Source organism: Geotrypetes seraphini, chromosome 10, assembly GCF_902459505.1.
Source record: "Geotrypetes seraphini chromosome 10, aGeoSer1.1, whole genome shotgun sequence".
Taxonomy (NCBI): domain Eukaryota; kingdom Metazoa; phylum Chordata; class Amphibia; order Gymnophiona; family Dermophiidae; genus Geotrypetes; species Geotrypetes seraphini.
The window spans coordinates 64,060,504-64,082,926 of NC_047093.1; the positions used below are offsets into that span (position 1 = coordinate 64,060,504).

Here is a 22,423-nt window from a genome sequence, read left to right on the forward strand (position 1 = left end):
AGCCATTCAGGTTTTCAAGATACTGTAGGTGCAAATACAATGACATAAAATCACTCAGATAATAACTACTCTGGACTCATCTGCAAGACATATGACTGCACCTTAGGTTCTAGTAGTGTTGCAATGCCAATGTGGAAATATTTATTCCAATACAATAGGTGAGTAATTCTTGTCATGTGGCTTTTATGGCTTGCTTTTTTCGGGCTCATTTCACTTTCCACCTCCCCAACCCCGACACACCCCCCCCCCCGCTGGATACTTAGCAGCATTCACTAGCACCTGCCACATGGTGTGCCACTTGAATCTTTATAGCATTTACATGCACCATTACCTGTTATTTTATTTCAGTCTATTATACCTATTCATCTTTATAAGGTCTTTTTCTGCCCAATATCCATCCAGGAAATTGAGACACATAATCAACTTATGCACGTAGTTGACCTGCAATTTTTCTTTATTTACAGTTGATGTTTTTAATACATCACTTAAGAATACATCTTTCCACTTGGAGGTATGCCATCTTTTATTCTATTTTGTTCCATATTCTTTAGAATCATGATTTCTAAATTATATTTTCATTTAGCTTTACATGGTCTGTTAATGACTTTAATTCAGTAAATTTGCCGATATTCCATCAATTTTATTATTTTTGGGAACATCTGCTCATTCTCATCTTATTGGACTATGTATAATTTCTATTTGTTTTGGAATTTAATTGGTCCGTGTACAATTAATATTACTGCAAGGTTTACTAATAATCCATTCTTTTTTTATTCAATAGTGTAATTTATGGATTTAATTTAATTGCTGAGTCTCTGATATCCAAAAGGGCTATCTATGATTTTTATTTATTTTCTTATTATGATTATGGTCTCTGCTGTATTTGTATTCAGCTTTACACGGTCAGTCTAGGGTTTTAGTTCATCCAATATATTGACATCTCATGCATACATGATTTCTTTGATATACTGTATTTGGTGGTCTATTTTTAATTTTTATCTTTATCACCCCATTTTTGCTAATCTATTTTTGTTTTTATCAAAGTGTTATGCTCACAATTTATATATCCTTGGGACTGTATGTTCAAGATGTTTTTAATATGTTCTTTCTTTTTCTTGTTACTAAAATCGTTCTTCACATTTTTTCAATATGTAATTTAATATGGTTATACATGTGTATTTATTTGTTTTTGTTTTTATTTTTTGTACTGTTGTGATTTATTAGACTCTTAACAAAGGCAAGAATGCCGAAACACTGTCGGTGTCAAGTCTGTACAACTCTTATCATGCTGTTGACCAATAAAGTTTACTTTGGACAAGTCCCCTGCCGTGTGATCGACATCTTTTCCTCATGACTCCTGTATTTGGATTGTTCTCCCCGTCATAGAGGCCTATCAGTCTCCAGTGCGGTTACATTCTGTGAGAGACCATATACCTGGTCAACCTGCACATATTTATTTTGTCCAGGAATAATTCATAAAATGCTGTTAATTATCAGCCTGAGATATACTTTCAAGAGATAAGTTGATACCTACTAGCAATCATGCATATGACTGCTTCAGCCCTCCATAGGACACTATAAAGATTAAACTTTAAACCAACAGGTCTTAACTTGTCTATGAACTGAAAGCCCCGGCTTCTCCATCAAAAGCTTTAGATATTACAAAGAAGAAAAATCAGTTGATAACTCTTAAGGAAAGCAACAATATGATGTGTAAGTAATTAAACTTCCTTTTTATGTTTATAAGTCTTAAATCATAGATGCTGTCCATAAATATGGATTGTAGCTACTCTAAATGTAATATCCACATACCTCTTCTCAGGCAGGTGTTACCATATATGCAGTATTATGAGGACTGTTAAAAACTGTTTGTGCATTAGGGATTTTTGAAACAAGTGTTGAGTGTTCCTAAAAATAATGCTACTTTGACTATGAAGCACCAAAGGAGAGGTTAAAAATGGTACAGAGTAATTTTGGTTTAGGGCTTTTAAGGTCTGCATTAGGATCACTGTCTAACAGCTACTAAAGTATTGTAAAGCTATTATGAACATTGATTATGTGTTTTAACTTTTTAAATTGGTTTTTTTCAGTGGTGCTTGAGCTTGGTTTCTTCTTTGGATTGATGGGAATTTCAAGGTCCCAGTGTGAATTGGAAACAGTATATTTTTGTTCAGCCATTCCAAATGGTAAGTTAAATATTATGAGGGTAAATCAAAAAGTAAAGGCAAAATACATTTAGCAGCTTTAATAGAAGTAACTGTGAGCAATTTTACATATCACTTTTCCATATAGTTTCCATTCAAGACAGTGCATTTGTTGTATCATTCAACTAGCTTCTGAATTCCTTCATCATGCTTTGTCTTATGCTCTCTGGGTCACCCATGACTCATTGCCAGTGACAATTCTGTCCAGAATACTCAGATCTTCTTCATACCATCTCAGGAACTGGGTCACATCCTCTACACGCTGTTGCTTGTGCAGGTCAATAAGCTATTTGGGAACCCATTGTGCGCAGACATTCATGTATCCCAAGTCATCATGCATTATGGCAAATACAGAGTCATAGCTGATATTCAAATTTGCAGCCAATTATTATCTGATCTTCTGTATTCAAGACACTCCTCACTGATAATAGAAGGTGCTTCAATTGATTACAAACATCCAAACTTCCTAATGAAGAGAATTATGGCAACATATCTATTTCAAGGGATCTTTAGAATACCAATAGAGTAGAATAACTCTCATTGGTTGCAATCGTCATTGATCCCATATCAATGTTTTTTATATAAAGATTATTTTTCTTTTAATTTTTCTTTTTGATAAACTCCCACAGTGTTCACGTTTCAAGTTTTTATTAGGATTTTATATACCGCCTATCAAGGTTATCTAAGCGGTTTATACAATCAGGTACTCAAGCATTTTCCCTCTCTGTCCCGGTGGGCTCACAATATATCTAACGTACCTGGGGCTATGGAGGATTAAGTGACTTGCCCAGGGTCACAAGGAGCAGCGCGGGGTTTGAACTAGAGAATGACACGGGGAAAAAATCTGTCCCCGTCACTGCACCGTCCCCGGCCCACCATCCTCTGCACCGCCCCGTCACCGCCGTTCCCTTCATCGCCCCATCACCGTCACTGCCATCCCTTTCACCGCCCCGTCACCGCCACTGCCATCCCATTCACCGCCCCGTCACCATCCCCGCAGCATCCATATAAGCCTCAGCACTGCGAAACACCATGAAGACTGAAGAGAATCCTGCCACCACTACTACTACTACTGCACTGAGAATCTGTTTCAGTGCCTCTGCCCTGTAGTAAAAACAGAACATAAAATAAATCAATTGACTTGTCCTCCCTTGCAATGACATGTCCCCCATGTTCACCTATAGCTCGAATCAGGTCAATTGTGCACACTAAAAATGCAGGTGGATCTGGAACGTGAGCGCAGGCAGGCAGTGATACAAAAACAGCAGACACCCGACCGATTGCAGTGTTCCGCCATCTCCCTCCCTCCATCTCACCTTAGATGTAGAGTATGCTGGCTTTCTTTTTCGCCCAGCCACACGTGCGGGTGCTCATTTGTTCAATATTCTCCTCTGATGCAACCGGAAACAGGAAGTTGTAAGAGAGGAGAAGATTGATCAACTCGAGCAGCCGTGCAAGCGCGGCTTTTTGAACGCGTGCGGCTGGGCGAAAAAGAAAGCCGGCATACTCTACATCAGTGGTTTTCAACCTTTTTACACCTGTGAACCGGCAGAAATAAAAGAATTATTTTGTGGACCGGCAAACTACTAGGACTAAAATTTTAAAACCCTGTTTCCGCCCCATCTCCGCAAGCTCGGTCACCTCAGTAACTATAGAAAAATAGACAAATATAGTGCAAAATATAGACAGCAGATATAACTTCTCAAAACTGACACATTTTGATCACTAAATTGAAAATAAAATCATTTTTCCTACCTTTGCTGTCTGGTGATTGATTTCATGAGTCTCTGGTTGCGTTTCCTTCTGTCTGTGTATCCTTTCTTTCATTTCTTTCTTTCTGCACTCAGGCCCAAGAATTGTCCCTTTCTATTCCCTCCCTCTTTCCTTCCTATGTCCTTAGTGCCCCCCGGTGCCTCCTTCCTATGTCCTTAGTGCCCCCGGTGCCTCCTTCCTATGTCCTTAGTGCCCCCGGTGCCTCCTTCCCATGTCTTTAGTGCCCCCAGTGCCTCCTCCCCATGTCTTTAGTGCCCCAGTGCCTCCTTCCCATGTCCTTAGTGCCCCTTCCTGTCTTTAGTGCCCCTAGTGCCTCCTTCCCATGTCCTTAGTGCCCCTTCCTGTCTTTAGTGCCTCAGTGCCTCCTTCCCATGTCCTTAGTGCCCCCAGTGCCTCCTTCCCATGTCCTTAGTGCCCCTTCCTGTCTTTAGTGCCCCCAGTGCCTCCTCCCCATGTCTTTAGTGCCCCAGTGCCTCCTTCCCATGTCTTTAGTGCCCCTAGTGCCTCCTTCCTATGTCCCTCTCACTGCCTTCTACACTTTGTCCCACCCCCACCCCCGAATCCTGCCTGCCTACCTTTCTCCCTCCCTAGCCAAAGCCAGCCTGCTGCCTCCCTGTCGCTCAAAAAAAAAAAAAAAAAAGCCTCCTTCCTTTTCCCCTGCTCTTACCGCCATGCTCATGCTGCAGCTACTAAAGCCGACAGGAAGTCTTTCCGACTCAATTCTGAAATCGGAGAGGACGTTCTGGACCAGCCAGGCAGCGATTGGCTGGCCCAGAACATCCTCTCCGACGTCAGAATTGACGTCTGAAAGACTTCCTGTCGGCTTTAGTAGCTGCAGCATGAGCATGGCGGTAAGAGCAGGGGAAAAGGAAGGAGGCTTTTTTTTTTTCGCGCGGACCGGCAGAAATTCAACTGGCGGTAAGGAGGAGGGAGGGAGATGGCGGAGACCGCGCGATCCTTGATTGCCTCACTGTGGGGACAAGTCCATTCACCGCTCCACGGGGCGGTGAATGTCCTTGTCCCCGTCCCGCAGAGGCCACTATTTTTTGTTCCCCATTTCGGTGGGCTACCCACGGCTAAACGCGGCTAGCCGCGGGTAACCCGCCACCGTGTCATTCTCTAGTTTGAACCCACAACCCCAGGGTGCTGAGACTGTAGATCCAACCACTGCGCCACACACTCCTTGTTCATACATCAAAACATTAAAACATTAATACATCTTTTTTATACATATCTTTGCAGATAAGTCGATCCACAGTGCCTGAGTGGCATCTGAAAATTTAATGGAAATTTCTTAGCTTTCAAGCAGAAGTTTGAATTTTGGTGTTGCCTATTACTGCTCAAATCATTTTGAAACTGTACAAATGATATGAGTAGTAATAGGAAGCAAGGAAGGTTTTGAGGAAAAATGGTGTTCTGTACTCCAGTTGTTAAGTGTTCCTAAATTACTTAAAAGTCACTTCAAATATAAACCTTTCCTTTAAAAGGAGCAGAAGATAAAGACCAAATTGATCTATCTAGTCTATTTAGCAGTAATGCATCTTTCTTTTTGGAGATGTGCATATAAATTTCCTACCTGGAACCCAACACACGTTCTCTTTCCCCCATTTATCTCGGCTGACCTTGCAGAGTAATAGTATTGTGTTGTTAGGATTGTAACTGCCAGTCTGTGCAGGTTATCCCAATGCTTTCTCCTTGATCTGATTTAGGGTTCTAAAATAGTCACGTCTGTAAGCTCTTTTTTTTTTTTTTAAGCTAAATAGAATAATGTAATAACCAATAGAGAAAGTCCTGTTAAAAACAGTTAAAGGCCTGGAGTCTACCTGCATTTTGAATAGAATACATATACTCGATCCTGGTGGTTCTTATTGGTGTCGTACTTCTGCAACTTGAACTTTCAACATGGCTGTATTTTAGTTGAATTTATAAGCATTTTTAAGACATATATTGGGAAATAGCTCATTAGCAGAGACTAAAAAAAAACCCCTGAAAAACAATTGCTTTCTCAAATACACCATATCTGTTATTTTCTCTCTAGATTATCCAGAAAACCTGGAATCCATTCTCTTTCTTCAGAAGAACATTGGGGTAATCAACTCCACTGTGTTCAGAAGTCCAAATTTGAAATCTGTGATGAATCTAACTTTAGCTAAAAGCGGCATTACAAGAATTGAACCTGGTGCTTTCTATGCTTTCCAAGGCCTTACTAACCTTCGTTTATATGAAAACAACCTAACTTGGCTTTCACCTTCTTGGCTTTCAAACCCAGCTCTCTTAAACAACCTCTCAATGTCTGGGAATGACCTTCAAGAAATAAGACCTTCCATGATGTCTGGTTTTACTAACCTCAAAATGCTTAACTTCACAAGGAATAAAATTCATAGAATTACCAGTGGGAGTTTCAGTGACTTACCTATGGACGTTTTCATTGATCTATCAGACAATAAAATATCTACTTTATCAGTTAACATATTTGGTTATCTCAAGTATCCTAAAATGAAATTAGGTGGAAATCCATGGAATTGTTCATGTGAGCTTCAAGAGTTTGGTGTCTTTCTTCAAGGTAATTATATGCATACAGTTCTTCATTAACATGTGGTTGATCTAATCTGATCTAATGCTTAGTTTTGTATACCGAGTCTTCAATCCAAGAAAGCTCGACTCAATTTACAATAGTTAGGTAAGATAATGAAAATATAAAAACAGTAATTAAATTAAGCACATAGTAACATAGCAGAAGTAGAAGAGGAATTAATTACCAAAGTGTTTGGTGAACAGGATGGTTTTCAAGGACTTGCGGTTTTCATGGACTTGATGGATTATAGCCTAGGTGGATGCATTCAGGATATGAATCAGATAATAACCCCTTCAGTGGAACCTCCATTAAACTTATCTGTCTTCATCTTGTACTGGCTATTAATAGGGTGCCACTAGATCAGGGATGCCAAAGTCCCTCCTTGAAGGCCGCAATCCAGTCGGGTTTTCAGGATTTCCCTAATGACTATGCATGAGATCTATTAGCATACAATGAAAGCAGTGCATGCAAATAGATCTCATGCATATTCATTGGGGAAATCCTGAAAACCGACTGGATTGCGGCCCTCGAGGAGGGATTTTGACACCCCTGCACTAGATGAACTCATGGCTCAGTAGCTTCATCCCAAGCAACACTCAAATGTTGTGGATATCTGCCTTCATCGATAAAACCTACCTCTTAGCACAGGAAACTCTATAAAATTAAAAATTTAAGTCAATCCTTCCAATAGAATGAGGTGTGGAATTTAGGGTCAAACCCAGCAGTACTATTGGTAGGGTGCATTTTACCATGTTCATCATAAAACTACAGTTGGTATTGTTCCTTTGTAACTGTTTATATAACATATTGCTCATGTTTCAGAGCTCCTGAATGAATCGAAACTGGCAGATGCTAATCGTGTTACTTGTTGTCATCCACCTGAACTAAAGGGAATTCCTGTTTGGAATGTTTCCTACTTTAATTGCTCTGCCTTCATCTTCTCACCCTCATTGGAAAATAAGTTTGGTAAAATTGGGTTACCGGCAATACTAACTTGTTTAGGTATGCTATTGTAATTGGGTAATGCCTTTCAACTGATAAACCAGTGATTTAATAATGGAATTAATTTTTGGTCTGTATTTTTTTTTTTCTCCTACAGTCTGTTCTCATCTTTCTCAGGATATTGGTTTGGTTTACACAAAAGTAAAGGTTAACAAAAGATAATGTAATGTATTTTTCAACTAGTTTTCAGGAATTAATACACTTATAGCAACTAATATAAGTGGATAATAAGAATTCCAATGATAGGCAGAAGGGGAGGGGTCAGGGGTTGATGCTTTGGTTTGGGAAGCCTGGTCACTGAAACAGCCTCATCTCATCTCTGAATACATTACACTAAGGGCCATGTTTATGAAATGTTAGCATCAAGAAAGCAAATAGAAAGATGGGAAAACAAAAATTAGAATGTTATAATGCCTTTGTATTACTCCATGATGCGACCACAGCTTGAATACTGTGTGCAGTTCTGGTTACCACACCTCAAAGAAAGATGTAGCATAATTTTAAAAAGTACAGAAAAAAACAATGAAAATGATAAAGGGGAAGAGACAACTTCCCTACGAGGAAAGGCTAAAGTGGTTAAGTCTCTTCAGCTTGAAGGAGATATGATAAAAGCCTATAAATTACTGAGTGGAGTGGATTGAATCATAAGAATTGCCACTGCTGGGTCAGACCAGTGGTCCATCGTGCCCAGCAGTCCGCTCCCGCAACGGCCCCCAGGTCAAAGACCAGTACTCTAAATGAATCCAGCCTCACCTGCGTATGTTCCAGTTTAGCAGGAACTTATCCAACTTTTTCTCAAATCCCTGGATGATGTTTTCCCCTATAACAGCTTCCGGAAGAGCGTTCCAGTTTTCTACCACTCTCTGGGTGAAGAAGAACTTCCTTACATTTGTACGGAATCTATCCCCTTTCAACTTTAGAGAGTGCCCTCTCATTCTCCCTACCTTGGAGAGGGTGAACAATCTGTCTTTATCTACTAAGTCTATTCCCTTATTTACTCTTTCTAAAATTACAGTACTAGGGGCAATGCAATGAAGCTGCTATGTAGCAAATTTAAAACAAACCAGAGAAAATATTTCTTCATTCAGCATGTAATTAAACTCTGGAACTCATTGTTAGAAAATGTGGTAAAAGCATTTACCTTAGTAAAGATTTAAAAAAGGTTTGGATAATTTCCTAAAAGGCCATAAGACATTTTTAAGATGGACTTCAGAAAATTCACAGCTTATTTTAGGATAAGCAGCGTAAAATCTGTTTTACTCTTTTGGGATCTTGCCAGGTACTTGTGATATGGATTGTCCTCTGTGGGAAACAGGATACTAGGCATGATGGACCTTTGGTCTGTCCCAGTATGGCAACTCTTATATTTTTATGATTTCATTTCATGTAATTTATTTCCAATTTATATTCCGCTTTCAGAGTACAAAATAACATAAATCATAAAAAATAAGAAAAACAAACACTAACAAATTATTGAAACAAAAAGTAAAACGGTCTAAAGTCCTCTTACAGTCATGGTGGGTATCAAATCTTTGATATCAAATGCTACATTAGTAGTCTCTTAAATGTAATTAAATTCTTCTGCTTTCTAATCGTCTCTGGCAACTTATTCCATTCTATTGGCATCAATAGCAATAATATAGATGCAGTGACACTTCACATGCACTAACATTTTGTAAGCATGGTCCTAAGTCACTAAAAAAGCTATTAAATATAGAGTAATAATAATTTATTCTTATATAGTTCATTAAAGGCTACTAATTAAAACAATGTATTGGTATAATATTTTTACAGCTTAGTAACATAAGACTCGCCATACTGGGTTAGACCAAATGTCCATTAAGCCCAATGCCCTGTTTTTAACAATGGCCAATCCAGGTCACAAGATCCTAAAAAGTACCCCCATGGGTACCTTAAAACTGTTGACTTTTTCCTTCAGGGACTTGTCCAAGGGCTCCTTTTACAAAGGCGCGCTAGTGGTTTTAGCGCGTCCTAGCCACCACCTCCTCCTCTTGAGCAGGTGGTAGTTTTTCGGGTAGCGCACGCTAAAAACGCTAGTGCACCTTTGTAAAAGGAGCCCCAAATCTTTTTCAAATCCAGCTATGCTAGTTGTATCATATCTTGCAGCAGTGAATTCTAAAACTTAACTGTGTGTTGACTAAAAAAAATATTTTCTCCTCTTTATTTTGCATATCTACTTTGTAATTTCATGGCATGTCTCCTGGTCTTTCAGTTTTTTTAAAGAGTAAATTGTTTTTTATTTTACTTGTTTATTCCACTCATGATTTTATAGATTTCTATCATCTCCCCTCAACTGTCTGTTCTCCAAGCTGAAGAGCCCTAACCTCTTGACATCTTTTAAAAAAAATTGTAACAATCCCCTTCATCACTTTGGTTGTCCTCTGTACCTTTTGTAATTCTTTATTATTTATTTTTTGAGATGTGACTAGCATTGTACGTGGTCAAGATAATGATGCAATGTGGAGTACCATATACAATCAAATATCTCAAATATAAACTGAGATTTTTGATCCCCCCAAAAATGGCCCAAAATGGGGATCTTGGATTATATTCGGGTCAGCTCTGACCCTTCCCCTCCCAAACCTGTTTGCAGACCTCTGCCAGGCCTGCCAGGAGAACCAGTGGTCTCCCTCCTGCCTCCCCCGCGCACCTTTTAGTTTCCCTGATGGTCCAGCGGTGAATCACGGCAGGAACGACCTTTCTTCGCTCCTGCCCGTTCAGAGCTGCTAGCTAATTGGCACTGCACTTGAATATTAAATCACCCCAGTTTATATTTGAGTCAACCTTTTTTCCTCCTTTTTGGGGGGAAAAAAGGTTACCTCTGTTTATATTTGGTCATTTTAGTCATTTTCCTAATTATTCCCAACCATTGCCACACATTGAGCAGAAGATTTCAATGCCTTGTTCATGATGCTGCCGAGATCCTTTTCCTTGGTGGCGACTCCTAATGTGGAATCTAAGATTATATAGCTCTAATTGGGGTTATTTTTCCCAATGCGCATCACATTGCACTAGTTTTCATTAAAGCTTTATCTGCTATATAGGATGTCCAGTTTTGCAAGGTCCTCCTGCAATTTCTTATAATCTGCATGTGATTTAATAAGCTTTGAATAATTTGGTGTCCTCTGCAGATTCTGATTACCTTACACATTGCTCCTAATTCCAGATCATTTAATAAAAGTGAGATATTGATCTCTGTATAGATCTTTGGAATATGCCACCATTTTCCTTTCCTAAATGAAGAAAATTACCGTAACTCCCCTCTTTTTTTTTTTTTTCTTTTTTTTAATTTTAATCCATACTCTTAACCCATTCTCAATTCATAAAAGGACATTTTAAGAAGCCATGGAATAGGAGGTAATTTCCTCAGGAGTTTTTCCTGAGGTACTTTTTTATTTATTTATTTAAAATATTTGTAGACTATGCTATTTTGAAAATTTAGATACATTATATCAGTGTATCGCATGTGCCCATGGGATGCTGGGGAGGAGAGGCACCAGTGCCAGCTGACTGCCTAGAGGACGTGCCTCTCGCAGCAAGAGACACATCCGGTAGGCAATCAGCTGACGCCTCTTCCCTTCCCACTGGTGGCTCAGGGTCCGTCTGGGGGGACCTTCACGCATGTGCAGATGTCAACGTGATAACATAACGCATGCGGGTGACATCATTGTGTCGACGTCCACACACTTCCAGATGCCCTCGAGCCGTGGCCACCAGTTTAGTGTGGTATAGCAAAGTTTGTGAGACACTGCATTATATCAACTGTCTCACCTTTGTCCAAGTTTGTTCATGCTTTTAAAAATAATGTAGCAACCATATAACTGGCTGGAATATCTATATACTGATCTGTACCATCAACTTCCAGTATTTAAATTTGATATATATATATAATATATAAAAGTATTTTTTTGATCCTCAGGGCTCCTTTTACTAAGGTGTGCTAGCGTTTTTAGCGCGCACTAAAGATTAGCACGCGCTTACCATGCGCTAAACGAAAAATACTAACGCAAGCTCTATGGAGGCGTTAGCATTTAGCACATGCGGTATTGTGGCATGCGCTAAAACTGCTAGCGCACCTTAGTAAAAGGAGCCCCTAGTGGGCTCCAAAAAGTGCCTCTAGGTTATACAAAAAATGCATGAACCCCAATCGTCACTGGACTGGAATAGGACCCAATCAGGTTGCTTGCCTTAGTTGGCTGTCAACCTTATGCAATCAGAACTGATGACAGATGCTGACTAAGAATGAACAACTGTGGAGCGGAGCTACTATCTCAGATAAACACCTGATAGTAAGTTAGAATTTTTTACAATATCCTTTGGATAGTACGTCTTGTAGCAAATATAATTAATATTATGAAAATGTGAGTTATATCTCCTTTGTGTTTCTGAGTGGACTTTAGCTCATATTGTCTTTTTGCTTTACATATTACTGTTGGGAGCCTCAACCCTGAAGAAAAGACATTGAAACATGGTCATGTCGATAGAGACGCTCCCCTAATGATCATTTTGATAAAGCTAGGCACTACTTTGATGTTGACAAGTCAGAATTATAGAGAATATTCTAATTGAAAAATATATGAATTTTAAAAAGACTTTAAAAATAATTTATATATATATGTATATATAAGATTGATCCAGTGACGATTGGGGTTTATGCATTTTTTTGCATAACCTAGAAGCACTTTTTGGAGCCCACTGAGGATCAAAAAAATAATTTAAAGAATCAGTATAGCTTGCCAGGCCTATGTTTCCAGACAGATTTGCAAGGACATCAGGCCACCAAGTGGTACAAATTAATATCTGAATATTTGACTAAAAAACCTAAAACAAGCTAAAAGACATTTGGAGTATTGAAACAAAGTAGCATATTTCTGCTACACAATGGCCATGGATTTGGACTTGGAGGATGAGATGTACAGCGTCAGCATTTAAGAGACAAACTTGATTTTTTATTTTTATTAAATAGAATATTTTGGATCCCAGTTCATTTACAAAAGTTGGATAGTTCGAAGTCTAATAGATGCTGGCATTGTCATCTTGAAGTAGGGACACTGGATCATTTCTGGTTTTATTGTCCATTGATACTCAATTTTTGAAGATCAATATGGGGAAAAATTAATATGGTACCTGATGTCACTTTACCATTGTCCTATGATATGGTTCTATTTGGGTAGTAAGTAATTGCCACACTCACTATTCATATCAGAAAAACTTTTGTTCAATTCAGACTTATTCAATTATTCAACAGTTGTTCACTTATCCATACTTTAGAGAGTGCAGATTAATCTTTAAATTCATAGATTAATCATTATGGTGACCTCAGCGGCTACACTCTAGCATCATGTTTCGTGTAAAGCTAGAGTCATACCGTAGCCAGCCTCTTCATCGGTCCACCGTATATTTCTTATACTTATTATAAATTTAGTAAGATTTTTAAACCCAAGTTAACTTATCTTATCTAAACTTGGGGCTCCGACGTGAATTCAGCGTTTCGCCAGAGAGCTGTTTCAAGGAGCATCCCCTACAGTGATAGAACACATAACAAATACTAAAGCCTTCAATAATATATTAAAAGCTAACCATTTTATCTATAATAAAGTTAAAGAAAAGCAATTCAGCCAAGCTTCTCACCATTTAGAGCATCACACCACTATCTCAGTGTAGATCTAAATATGGCGGCGTAGATCTAAATATGGTTCTATTTGAGACATTATTGAAATCTAAGAGTCCAATCGACACACATAAAAGCAGACTTCTTCTGATTATGACGGGGTGGCCATCCAAATGATAACTAGGAACTCGAAAAACTATGATAGGTTAAACCTTTCTTTTTGGTGGGAAACATTATGTTTGTATTACAGGTACGAAAGAATGAATGCAGAACAATTGGGAAATAATAAAAGGTTTAAAGAAATGGGTCCATTAGAAGCATTTGTTAAATAAAAGGCTAGTTGATGGAAACGTTAATTCCAAAATGTTTCCTACACACATCCAGAGAGGAAAGGAGGGAGGGGAGAAAAGAGTAGTTTGGTTTAATATTTGTTCGAATATAAGTGCTGTTTTATGTATTACCTGAATGCATATTTGTTTGCTCTTTGTATCAGTTCTGAAAATTAATAAAGATTTACAAAAAAAACCCAACTTATATATATATACTAGTGTTTAAGCCTATTACATTAACAGGTGCTAGTAAAGCCTCCTTCCCTCACATGTCCCCTATTTTCAGCCCCAGCTCCAGCTCCAAACCCATTTTTAGCCCCCTTCTCCCATCTTTTCCCTTTCAGCCCCAGCCACCTTTTCTTACCAGCAGCATTTCCCTCCCCACTCCACTTCCCTGTGCAGTAGCAGCAGAAGCATACCCTCCCCCAACCTACTTCTCTATGCAGCAGCACCTCTTCCGTGCTTCCCCAGTCCCTCTTCCCTGCTCCCCCTGTCTAGCAGCACCTCTTCCCTGCTCCCCCTGTCCAGCAGCACCTCTTCCGTACCCCCCCTGCCCCTCTTCCCTGCTCCCCTGTCCCTCTTCCTTGCTCCCCCGGTCCAGCAGCACCTCTCCCCTGGTCCAGCAGCACCTCTTCCCTGCTCCCCCTCACTGCCTTCCAGACTTTGTCCCACCCCCACCCTCCGAAGCCAGCTTGCCTACCTGCCATCCCCCTGTGCAGTAGAACTCTCTTCCCCCCCCCTGCCAGTAGCACCTCTTCCCTGCTCCCCCTATCCAGCAGTATCTCTTCCCTGCTCCCCCGGTCCAGCCGCACCTCTTCCCTGCTCCCTTTCATTGCCTTCCATACTTTGTCCCTCCAGCACCCTCCAAAGCCAACCTGCCTGCCAGCCATCCCCCTGTGCAGTAGAACCCTCTCCCTCCCGCCACTATCGCCGCCGTGCAGCCAACCTCACAGAACCTCCCACCGCGAGACGACCTTCAAACCTCCCAGCTCTAGCAGCAGCCGCATCACACTAAAGATGCTACTTTGCGGCCTTCCCATGCTCTGATTTCTTCTGCCGCGTCTCTGATGACATCATCAGAGACGCTGGCAGAGGAAATCAGAGTATGGGAAGGCGGCGAAGCAGCGTCTTTAGTGTGATGCGGCCGCTGCTGGAGCCGGGAGGTTTGTGCATCTCGCGGTGGGAGGGTCAATGGGGATTCGTGTGCACTGGGAAAGGGTGCACAGGGGGGAGGGGGCGATGACAGCGGCGAACTTACAGTGAGGGAGGGAGTAGAAGCGCGCATGCGCACTCTTGCCTGCAGGGCCCTACAGCTCACGGAAAACGGAACCACGCAGGTAACAGTGCGCCTGCGCACTTAGGGTTTTATTATATTATATATATATATATATATAATTTAAATACTGGAAGTTGATGGTACACTTCAGTTTAAAAATAATGAAGCAGATTGGTGAGCAAGACTACTCTTAGCTGCATCCATGTTGACTTTGACCTATTAAATATTGGCTACCCATATATTCAGTAATTTTGTACTTTCTAATTGTTTCTACTGTTTTGCCTTTCACTGACGTTGCTCACTGGTCTTTAGTTTACTGAATCACCCCTGGAACCAATTTAAAATTTGGCATTATATTTTGCTGCCTCCTCCCTCCCCCCCCAAGGGTTCCCTCACCTCTCTAGGTTGTATAGGATCATGGATTTGATATGTTGTCTTTGTATGGTACAACCAAAGCAGTTTACTTTTTTTTTTCATTACATGCAGGTACTTTCTCTGTTCTAAACCAGCTCACAATATAAGCTTCTTTTTTTTTTTTTATATCTAGACAATGGAGGGTTAAGTGATTTGCCCAGAGTCACAAGGAACTGCAATGGGAATTGAATTCAGCTTCCCAGTTCTCAGCCCACTGTATTAATCATTAGGCAGCTACACCATCCATCCATCCATCCAGTCCCACTCCACAAGCTTCCTTAATGCTTTCGTACGCTGCACATGCAATTTTGACAGGAAACCTGTAAGGCGAAATGTAATTTCTTTAACCAGTGCATCTCAGCGACTCGCAACTGTCCCCAGGCTGCACACCATATTTTGCAGGCGCTCGCCTCTTCTCATACTGTCTCTTCAACCTATGACCTCTTGCAGTTTCATGGACTGTGAAGATTGCTAAGCTCCATCAGTCATTTCCTCCCCCACCGTGTCTCCCTACTTTGCTGATGCCCAGGGAATTGGACAATAGCTCACCTCCCGTTCATTCATTCTTGTGGACCTCTTTCAAATCCCCTACTAACTATTGAGTGTCCAAAATGTGGATTCTTGGCCCATATAGCTAATTAATAAGCTTCTGCCATCACTTTTTCTGCACTGTCTCCTGTTGTTCCAGTCCATAACATGCCTTTATACACCCTCTCCTTAAAAAGAAACATCTTGACCCTGCTTCTGCCTCTTAACTACCAACCACCATTTCTTTTCAATTAAAAAATCTTAGAAAGTATAGTTTTCTACTAACTCGACGCCTTTCTCAAACAAACTAATGGCTTTCACTCATATCAAGCTGGCTTTTTGTCACTGTTACAGCACTGAAATACTTCTGGTCACTTTGAATGACTCAATCTGCTCTGTCCTTGACCAGCGCTACTCTGTAATTGTTGACTTCCTGGATCTGTCCTTCACATTTGACATTGTTGATCATTCTCTCCTCTTAACTTGTTTTTACTCCCTTGGAATCAGAGGCACTGTGTATTCTTTTTCACTGACTATCTTTCAAAGCATACATTTCAGCTCTTTCACAGTGGCTCCCTTTCACCAGTTCCCTCACTTCTATCTGGTGTCCCTCAGGGTTCTAGTTTATCACCTACTCTTTTCAAAGCCTGCCTTTCCCCACTTTTCACTCTGATTCAAGAACACGGTTGTGTCTTTTTCAATTGTAACATTCAAATTTTTTTGTCATGTCTTTGATAACACCTCTGCCCAGTCCACTATTAACACGTCTCTCAGCTGTCTCTACTTGGCTTAAAGAAAGCCACCTTGTTCTTAATGTTACCAAATGTGAGCCTATTATATTTCCTAGTCCCCACTCTCCTCTTCTACCATGTTTATGCTAGATGGACACTCCCTGTCATTTTGTGACACTGTCAACATTCTCGGTGTAATGCTTGACTCTGCTTTGTCCGTCAAGCCACAGATAGATGCTGTCGTCTACTCTTCTTTTTTTGCCCTTCACCGCATTTGCCCCTTCGTGCCTTTCTTGATTTCTCTTATACACACTCTCCTCCTCTCCATTTTCATCTCATGAATTGATTACTGCAACTCTCTTTATGCCGGTCTTCTTCTTTACTCTCTCAAATGGCTACAATTAATCCAGTTGACTGCTGTCAAGGTTCTCCACTCAGCCCACCGCTTCACTCCTGTTACTCCCCTACTTCAGTCAGAACACTGGCTCTTGGTCACTGCTCGCATTAAATTTTAAACTTCTTTGGGCGCAGTGCACAAAACTGGCAACCCAATAAAAATATAAATACCAGGTTAGGAGCAATTTTGTTTTTTCGGGCTATGCTCAGCACAAATATCGTGCAAGTTATATGCATGCTGTTTGTGCTGAGCATCCCGGTAAAAGGGGGAGGAACTGTACCTACTACTACTATTATTTATTATTTTTAAAGCGCTGAAAGGCGTATGCAGCGCTGTACTTTGTAACATACAGTAGACGGTCCCTGCTCAGAAGAGCTTACAATCTAATTTAGACAGGACATTTCGGGGTTGGGGAGATTATGGCAGAGGAAATGATACAGTGGGTATAGCAGTGAGTGGGAGTTAGGAGTTGAAAACAGATTCAAAAAAGTGGGCTTTTAGCTTGGATTTGAATATTGCTAGGGAGGGAGCACGACGTATTGATTCAGGTACCTATATAGAAGAGCAAATCACTAGGCACAGCACAGGCCCAGTACAGCTCCCGATTGCCAGAGCTTGCACGCAGTTTTGTTTTGTTTTTTTTAATTTGCAACTTCCCCGGATTAAACCCACAGGCTATTGAAACAGGAGCCCTAACCACTGAGCTACTTTCCACACATGTACACAGCTGTGTTGAGCTCTGATGAGCAGCAAAAAAAAAAGATGTCCGAGGCTGGAAGTTTTTTTGTGTTTGCTGCTGTTTACCAGAGCTCAAGCCCACAGCCCTGTAGCGTAGAGGAGTGGTTTAGTGATTAGAGCTCCTCCTTCAACAGCCTGAGGTTATGTTTTGGATCCTGGGCAAGTTTTAGAAAGATTTTAGATACAGCTGTTGTGCATCTTTTATGTGAGTGTATGCCCTGTGCCTAACAGCTGAGCAGAACACACTCATATAGCAGATATACAAACCCACTATTGACAGCTCCAGACCTGCTGGTAAAAATTCTCTGATATGAAATGGGTGTTCCCTTCTGTGCATTACAAGAAGTACCTCATTTTAATACTATTGAGCTCCTTGTAATGTATTCGCATAGGGTTCTTGGTTGATAAAAGCCCCTTGAAAACCCTTGTGAGCCTGGGAGGCTGAGCATGGCAGGCTATTGATCATTAGGGTCTTTGCTCCCATTAGCCTACTATTCTTTTGTACCTTGAGTGCTCTTTTTAATCCCTTTCACATCTCCCTGCACCCTTCGCTCCTCGACTGCTAATTTCTTTGCAAAGTCGACTCACTATCTCTTGAGACACATGCCTCATCTATCTAGGCCTCTCTTTTTGGAATGACTTGCCTCCTCACATCCATTCAGAATCCTCTTACCCCAAGTTCAAAGCACTCCTCAAAAAACATCTGTTTATATAATCCTTTGGACCAACTGCTGTATGACTCTCTCTCTATGCCTTCTGTCTCTCTTATTCTGTTTTTATTGTAAACCACATAGTTGCCACTGCAAATCACTTGCGGTATATCAAGTTGCTGGAATTAAATAACTTGCTGCTTCTTCATTTTATTTCATTTTTTTTCAATTTAACCTATTACAGTTCAGTTTAAATTAGTTTATTTGTGGTATATTAAAATTATCTAAGCAGTATAAAAATCAAGCATGATTGAGGTGAAAGGGAGGGGAAGGAAACAGAATGCCTAGGTTACAATGAGGAGAATTATATCATTAAAGTAATTTAGAGAATGATGGTTAACTCTATATATACTATACAAAAGGAGTGGGGGAGAATTAAAAAGGATTTACAGGCTAGTGGAGGAAGCAATGTGGCAATGAAAGGCAAGTTCCTGTCATCTGGGAAGGGGGAATGCTTTTGATAAACATTAGGGTTTCAAAGTAGCCTTTACATCTTAAGAATGACAATTATTAATTTATTAGGTATATTTATTTCGTTTTCTTCAAGATGAACTGCAGAGACCTAGAATACAATCTATTCCTAAGTCTAATAACTGGCTGATGAAGATTGTCTTCAGACTAATTAAGTCTTCAGGTGAAATGTTTTTCTCCTACCCCCTTAAGTGGCTTTTAACAGCCTATAAATCAAAGATTCAGCCTGGAGTGATAGGAACATAGAAGTTTTGCAGCTAAGATATGCCTGAAGGGGCTTCAATAAAAACCAAACAACATTTTAAACAGACACAGAATTAATAAACCCCAAATCCACCTTTTCCCTGAATTTTAAAAGTATTTCCCAGCAGGTTGATAGTCATCAGTGTAGATTCTTTCCCAGTAGTAGCAGGTCCTGCCTCAGCATTAATTATGATTAAAGACAAAACCAAGTAAAGTGATTGTGTTTTTTGAGGGGCGGGGGAGAATGGTAAAAATAGCCAGGAAGTTGGGGGGCAAAACTTCACTCTCCACTTAAACGATGCATGAAATGTGTGAACATTCCCAGAGTTTAGTATATTTGTAAATTATATTTCTCTTTCAGCGTTGCTTTCATTTCTTGCCCTGTTTTTCCTGTGCCTGAAGAAAAATCAGGAAACTAAGCAAGTTCAACCAGAAAAAGAACAACCTGATCTCCTGGAAGTCGATGAAAAAATGAAGGTTTCAATTTCAATTGTTAATCCAGCCAGCAAGGCAGCAAGGACAAAGGAATGGATTGGTCATCAGGTACAGACAAGGCTAGAGATAGAAGCCAAGTCAAAAGTTAAAACTTTGAAAGGTCGTTCAAAGTCTGCTACAGCCATCTTGTTAAAATCTGAGTTTGTACAAATAGGAGCAGGATGCCACATGCCAAAAGCAGACATACAGGAAGAATCTCAAGGTAATTGCCCTCTGAATGAGAAAATTCATCAAATTCAGGACTTAGATAATGCTACAGAGCTCTGGAACTTTGATAGCTTGCGAGAGAATTATAAAAGGACTTTGAGAAATAGAGCAGAACACTCAGCTTTGGAAAAGACAGGATGTTTGTCACATGACCCAATAACTCAGCTAAAGGAATTAACACCATACCCTGCTACACAAGGAATCTGTCTGTCTGGGCCTAAAGACAGCTTAAACTCAGAGAGCTTTGAACCTCTGTTGTACTTAAGTGTTTTGACTAAAGGGGAAAATCCCCACGTGACCGAGGATGTACCAAAACTTTGTATGCCTGGGAAAACAAGCTTAAAACCACTTTCTTGTAGAAAGGTCTTGACCTGGCCACCGGTGAAAGGGGCATGTGGTTGGGATCAAGACCAAAACTCAATTTTGCCATTTAATGATCTTTTGAAGGCTCAGATGCCTGTATCAGATAGTCCACCTATTTTGTTTCTAGGAAATATAATTTCAAATCTGGAGGATACTGCTGAGGTTTCTGACCTAGATCTTAACACCTTAAGGAAACCTCTGTCAACTAACTTAGGGAAGACTGGTATAGAGGAGAGAGCACAAGGCAAGTTGATCCTGCTACCCAAGAAGAAAACTACCCCTGAAATGGACATGAAAGCTGCCAGTTTATTTTCTGAGAAGAACATATCAGACTCCAGAGATCTCAGGAGCAGGCAAAGGAGGCATCACACACCTAGAGAAGTAACTGAAGAGCATAAAATACAGGCAGAAACTTTAAGAGACAGGGCTGGTCAATCAGGCTCTCCAGCTGATGGCCGATTGCTAGAAAATAATGATTTGTTGCATGAGGTTGTGGAAAATCATGGTCGGTGGACACGAGAAAGGTGGAAGCAGACCCATCAGCACCAGATTGTTAATCAGTTTTCTCTGAAGTCATAGTGACCTTGTTGAGCTTTTTTTTTTTTTTTAAATCTCATTCCATTATCAAAGACTTCAGAGCAATTTTTGATGTTGTACTAAAAATAGCTTTTAATTTTTGTACCAATGTCAGAGCTGCTATTTCTTTTCTTTGGAATACTTTTTTTAGGACTTTAATAGCATTTGGTTGAGACAATTGCTTGATTCATTACTATTATTCCACTGAATATACATCTATCCTTAAAATATCACTATTTTAAAATATCACTATTTTAAGGATAGATGCTACAGTAGATATTGGTTAGGTATGGTTTCGGCCACATATTTGAATAATTAATCCAAATCCATTAGTCTCCAATTAAAGCACAAGAATAAATGGATGATGGTACATTGTGTATGCTTTAGTTTAAATATTTCTAATAAAAAGTTAATGCCACCTAGTAACTTGCATTCTAGTGGGCTTAACAATAGCATTTAAATACATCCGTTGTAATTGCATATGTCTGTACAATAATGCAAATTATTTCGTGAATTGTAATGTATATCAGGACAGTTTTCTTTTTTCCCCGCAACTAAGGACTTGGGTGCACTCTTGTACTATTACCTTAATGTCTTCGGTTTTGTGCTTCTGCTATGCATGCACACTTATGCTGCTGATCTTCACAGTGTTCAAATAAATTTGAAGCCAAATTTAATTCCAGCCCTACTGCGTCTACTCAGGTATGGGTCTGCTTTTGTTTTATTACATTACAGCAGTAGGAGAAGGGTAAATGTGCATAGAGGTAATTAGGATTTCTGAATTTATTTATTTATTTTTTAGTTCAAATATTTTATTGATTTTATCAATAAGTACACAAATGTTAACAAGACAGGATATGGACAAGCCGTACATCATCATCATAAATCTTGAATAGCAATAAACTAAATATAGTACAACTAGTCGAATCATGTCAAATTCAGAATACAAATCCAGCGCTTATCATTGACTGCGAAGTGTATATATAGGTACAGAGAAAGAGAAGAGAGGTAGAGTTCCCAGTGAGTGGTACATGACATCAACCAGTCGGTTCAAACATGCAAAGTGTAATATACAGACAAAATGACTGCAAGGTAAAAATGTCATTGAATTTAAACTGATAAAATAATACCCCTAGAGTCTAATTGTCAAAAGGCTGCCTTAAGTGGAGTGCAGCAGCAAGTCTAATGATTATTTGTAGTGAGCTAAGAACCTGGGGAACTGGGTTGGATTTCCACTTCAGCTCCTTGTAGCTCTATGCAAGTCATTGACATATGTAAACTGCTTTTATTGGAGCTACGAGCATGCATGCTATGTGTGAATTCTGTATCAGCAATTATGCACATAAATCCTTACCCTAGCTTAAAAGGGAAAGGGATTTGGACTTCTGCACTGCCTTTTTGTAGCTACGCAACCATACTCAAAGCAGTTTACCTATACAGTATACAGGTACTATTTTGTACCTGGGGCAATGGAAGATGAAGTGACTTGCCCAGGGTCACAACCACCGGATACAGAGGCAGCAGCTCTACCACTAGGTCAGGCCTCACCTCGGTCTCATACCTAATTGCTGTCAGGTGTGTAACCTGTGTGTGTAAGTGCTGACCTACCCAGGCCCAAGTGCCTTTGCAATTGCACACTAGGGAGTTTGCAAGCATAATTTGTAGAATCCCAAATAAGGGTAACTTGTGTCAGTTATAGCCAATAATTGGTTGTTAATGTCAGTTAGCCGTTAATTATTTAATAAGGTTATGCACATAA

General features: G+C 40.0%; 1 protein-coding gene across 1 annotated transcript; it reads left to right on the plus strand.

The window, feature by feature from the left end:
* The first annotated feature begins 1,578 nt into the window (after positions 1-1,578).
* Positions 1,579-21,258, plus strand: LOC117368429. The gene is made up of 5 exons (XM_033962079.1): positions 1,579-1,713; positions 2,091-2,186; positions 6,016-6,540; positions 7,375-7,554; positions 19,385-21,258. Exons 1-5 carry the CDS (start codon positions 1,707-1,709, stop codon positions 20,665-20,667), a joined length of 2,091 nt encoding a protein of 696 aa, XP_033817970.1. The 5' UTR covers positions 1,579-1,706; the 3' UTR covers positions 20,668-21,258.
* The last annotated feature ends 1,165 nt before the right edge of the window (positions 21,259-22,423 follow it).

Coding starts and splice junctions, on each gene's coding strand:
- LOC117368429 (XM_033962079.1), top strand. Junction 2,187..6,015: donor TTGTTCAGCCATTCCAAATG/GTAAGTTAAATA, acceptor TTTTCTCTCTAG/ATTATCCAGAAAACCTGGAA. Junction 7,555..19,384: donor GGCAATACTAACTTGTTTAG/GTATGCTATTGT, acceptor TTTCTCTTTCAG/CGTTGCTTTCATTTCTTGCC.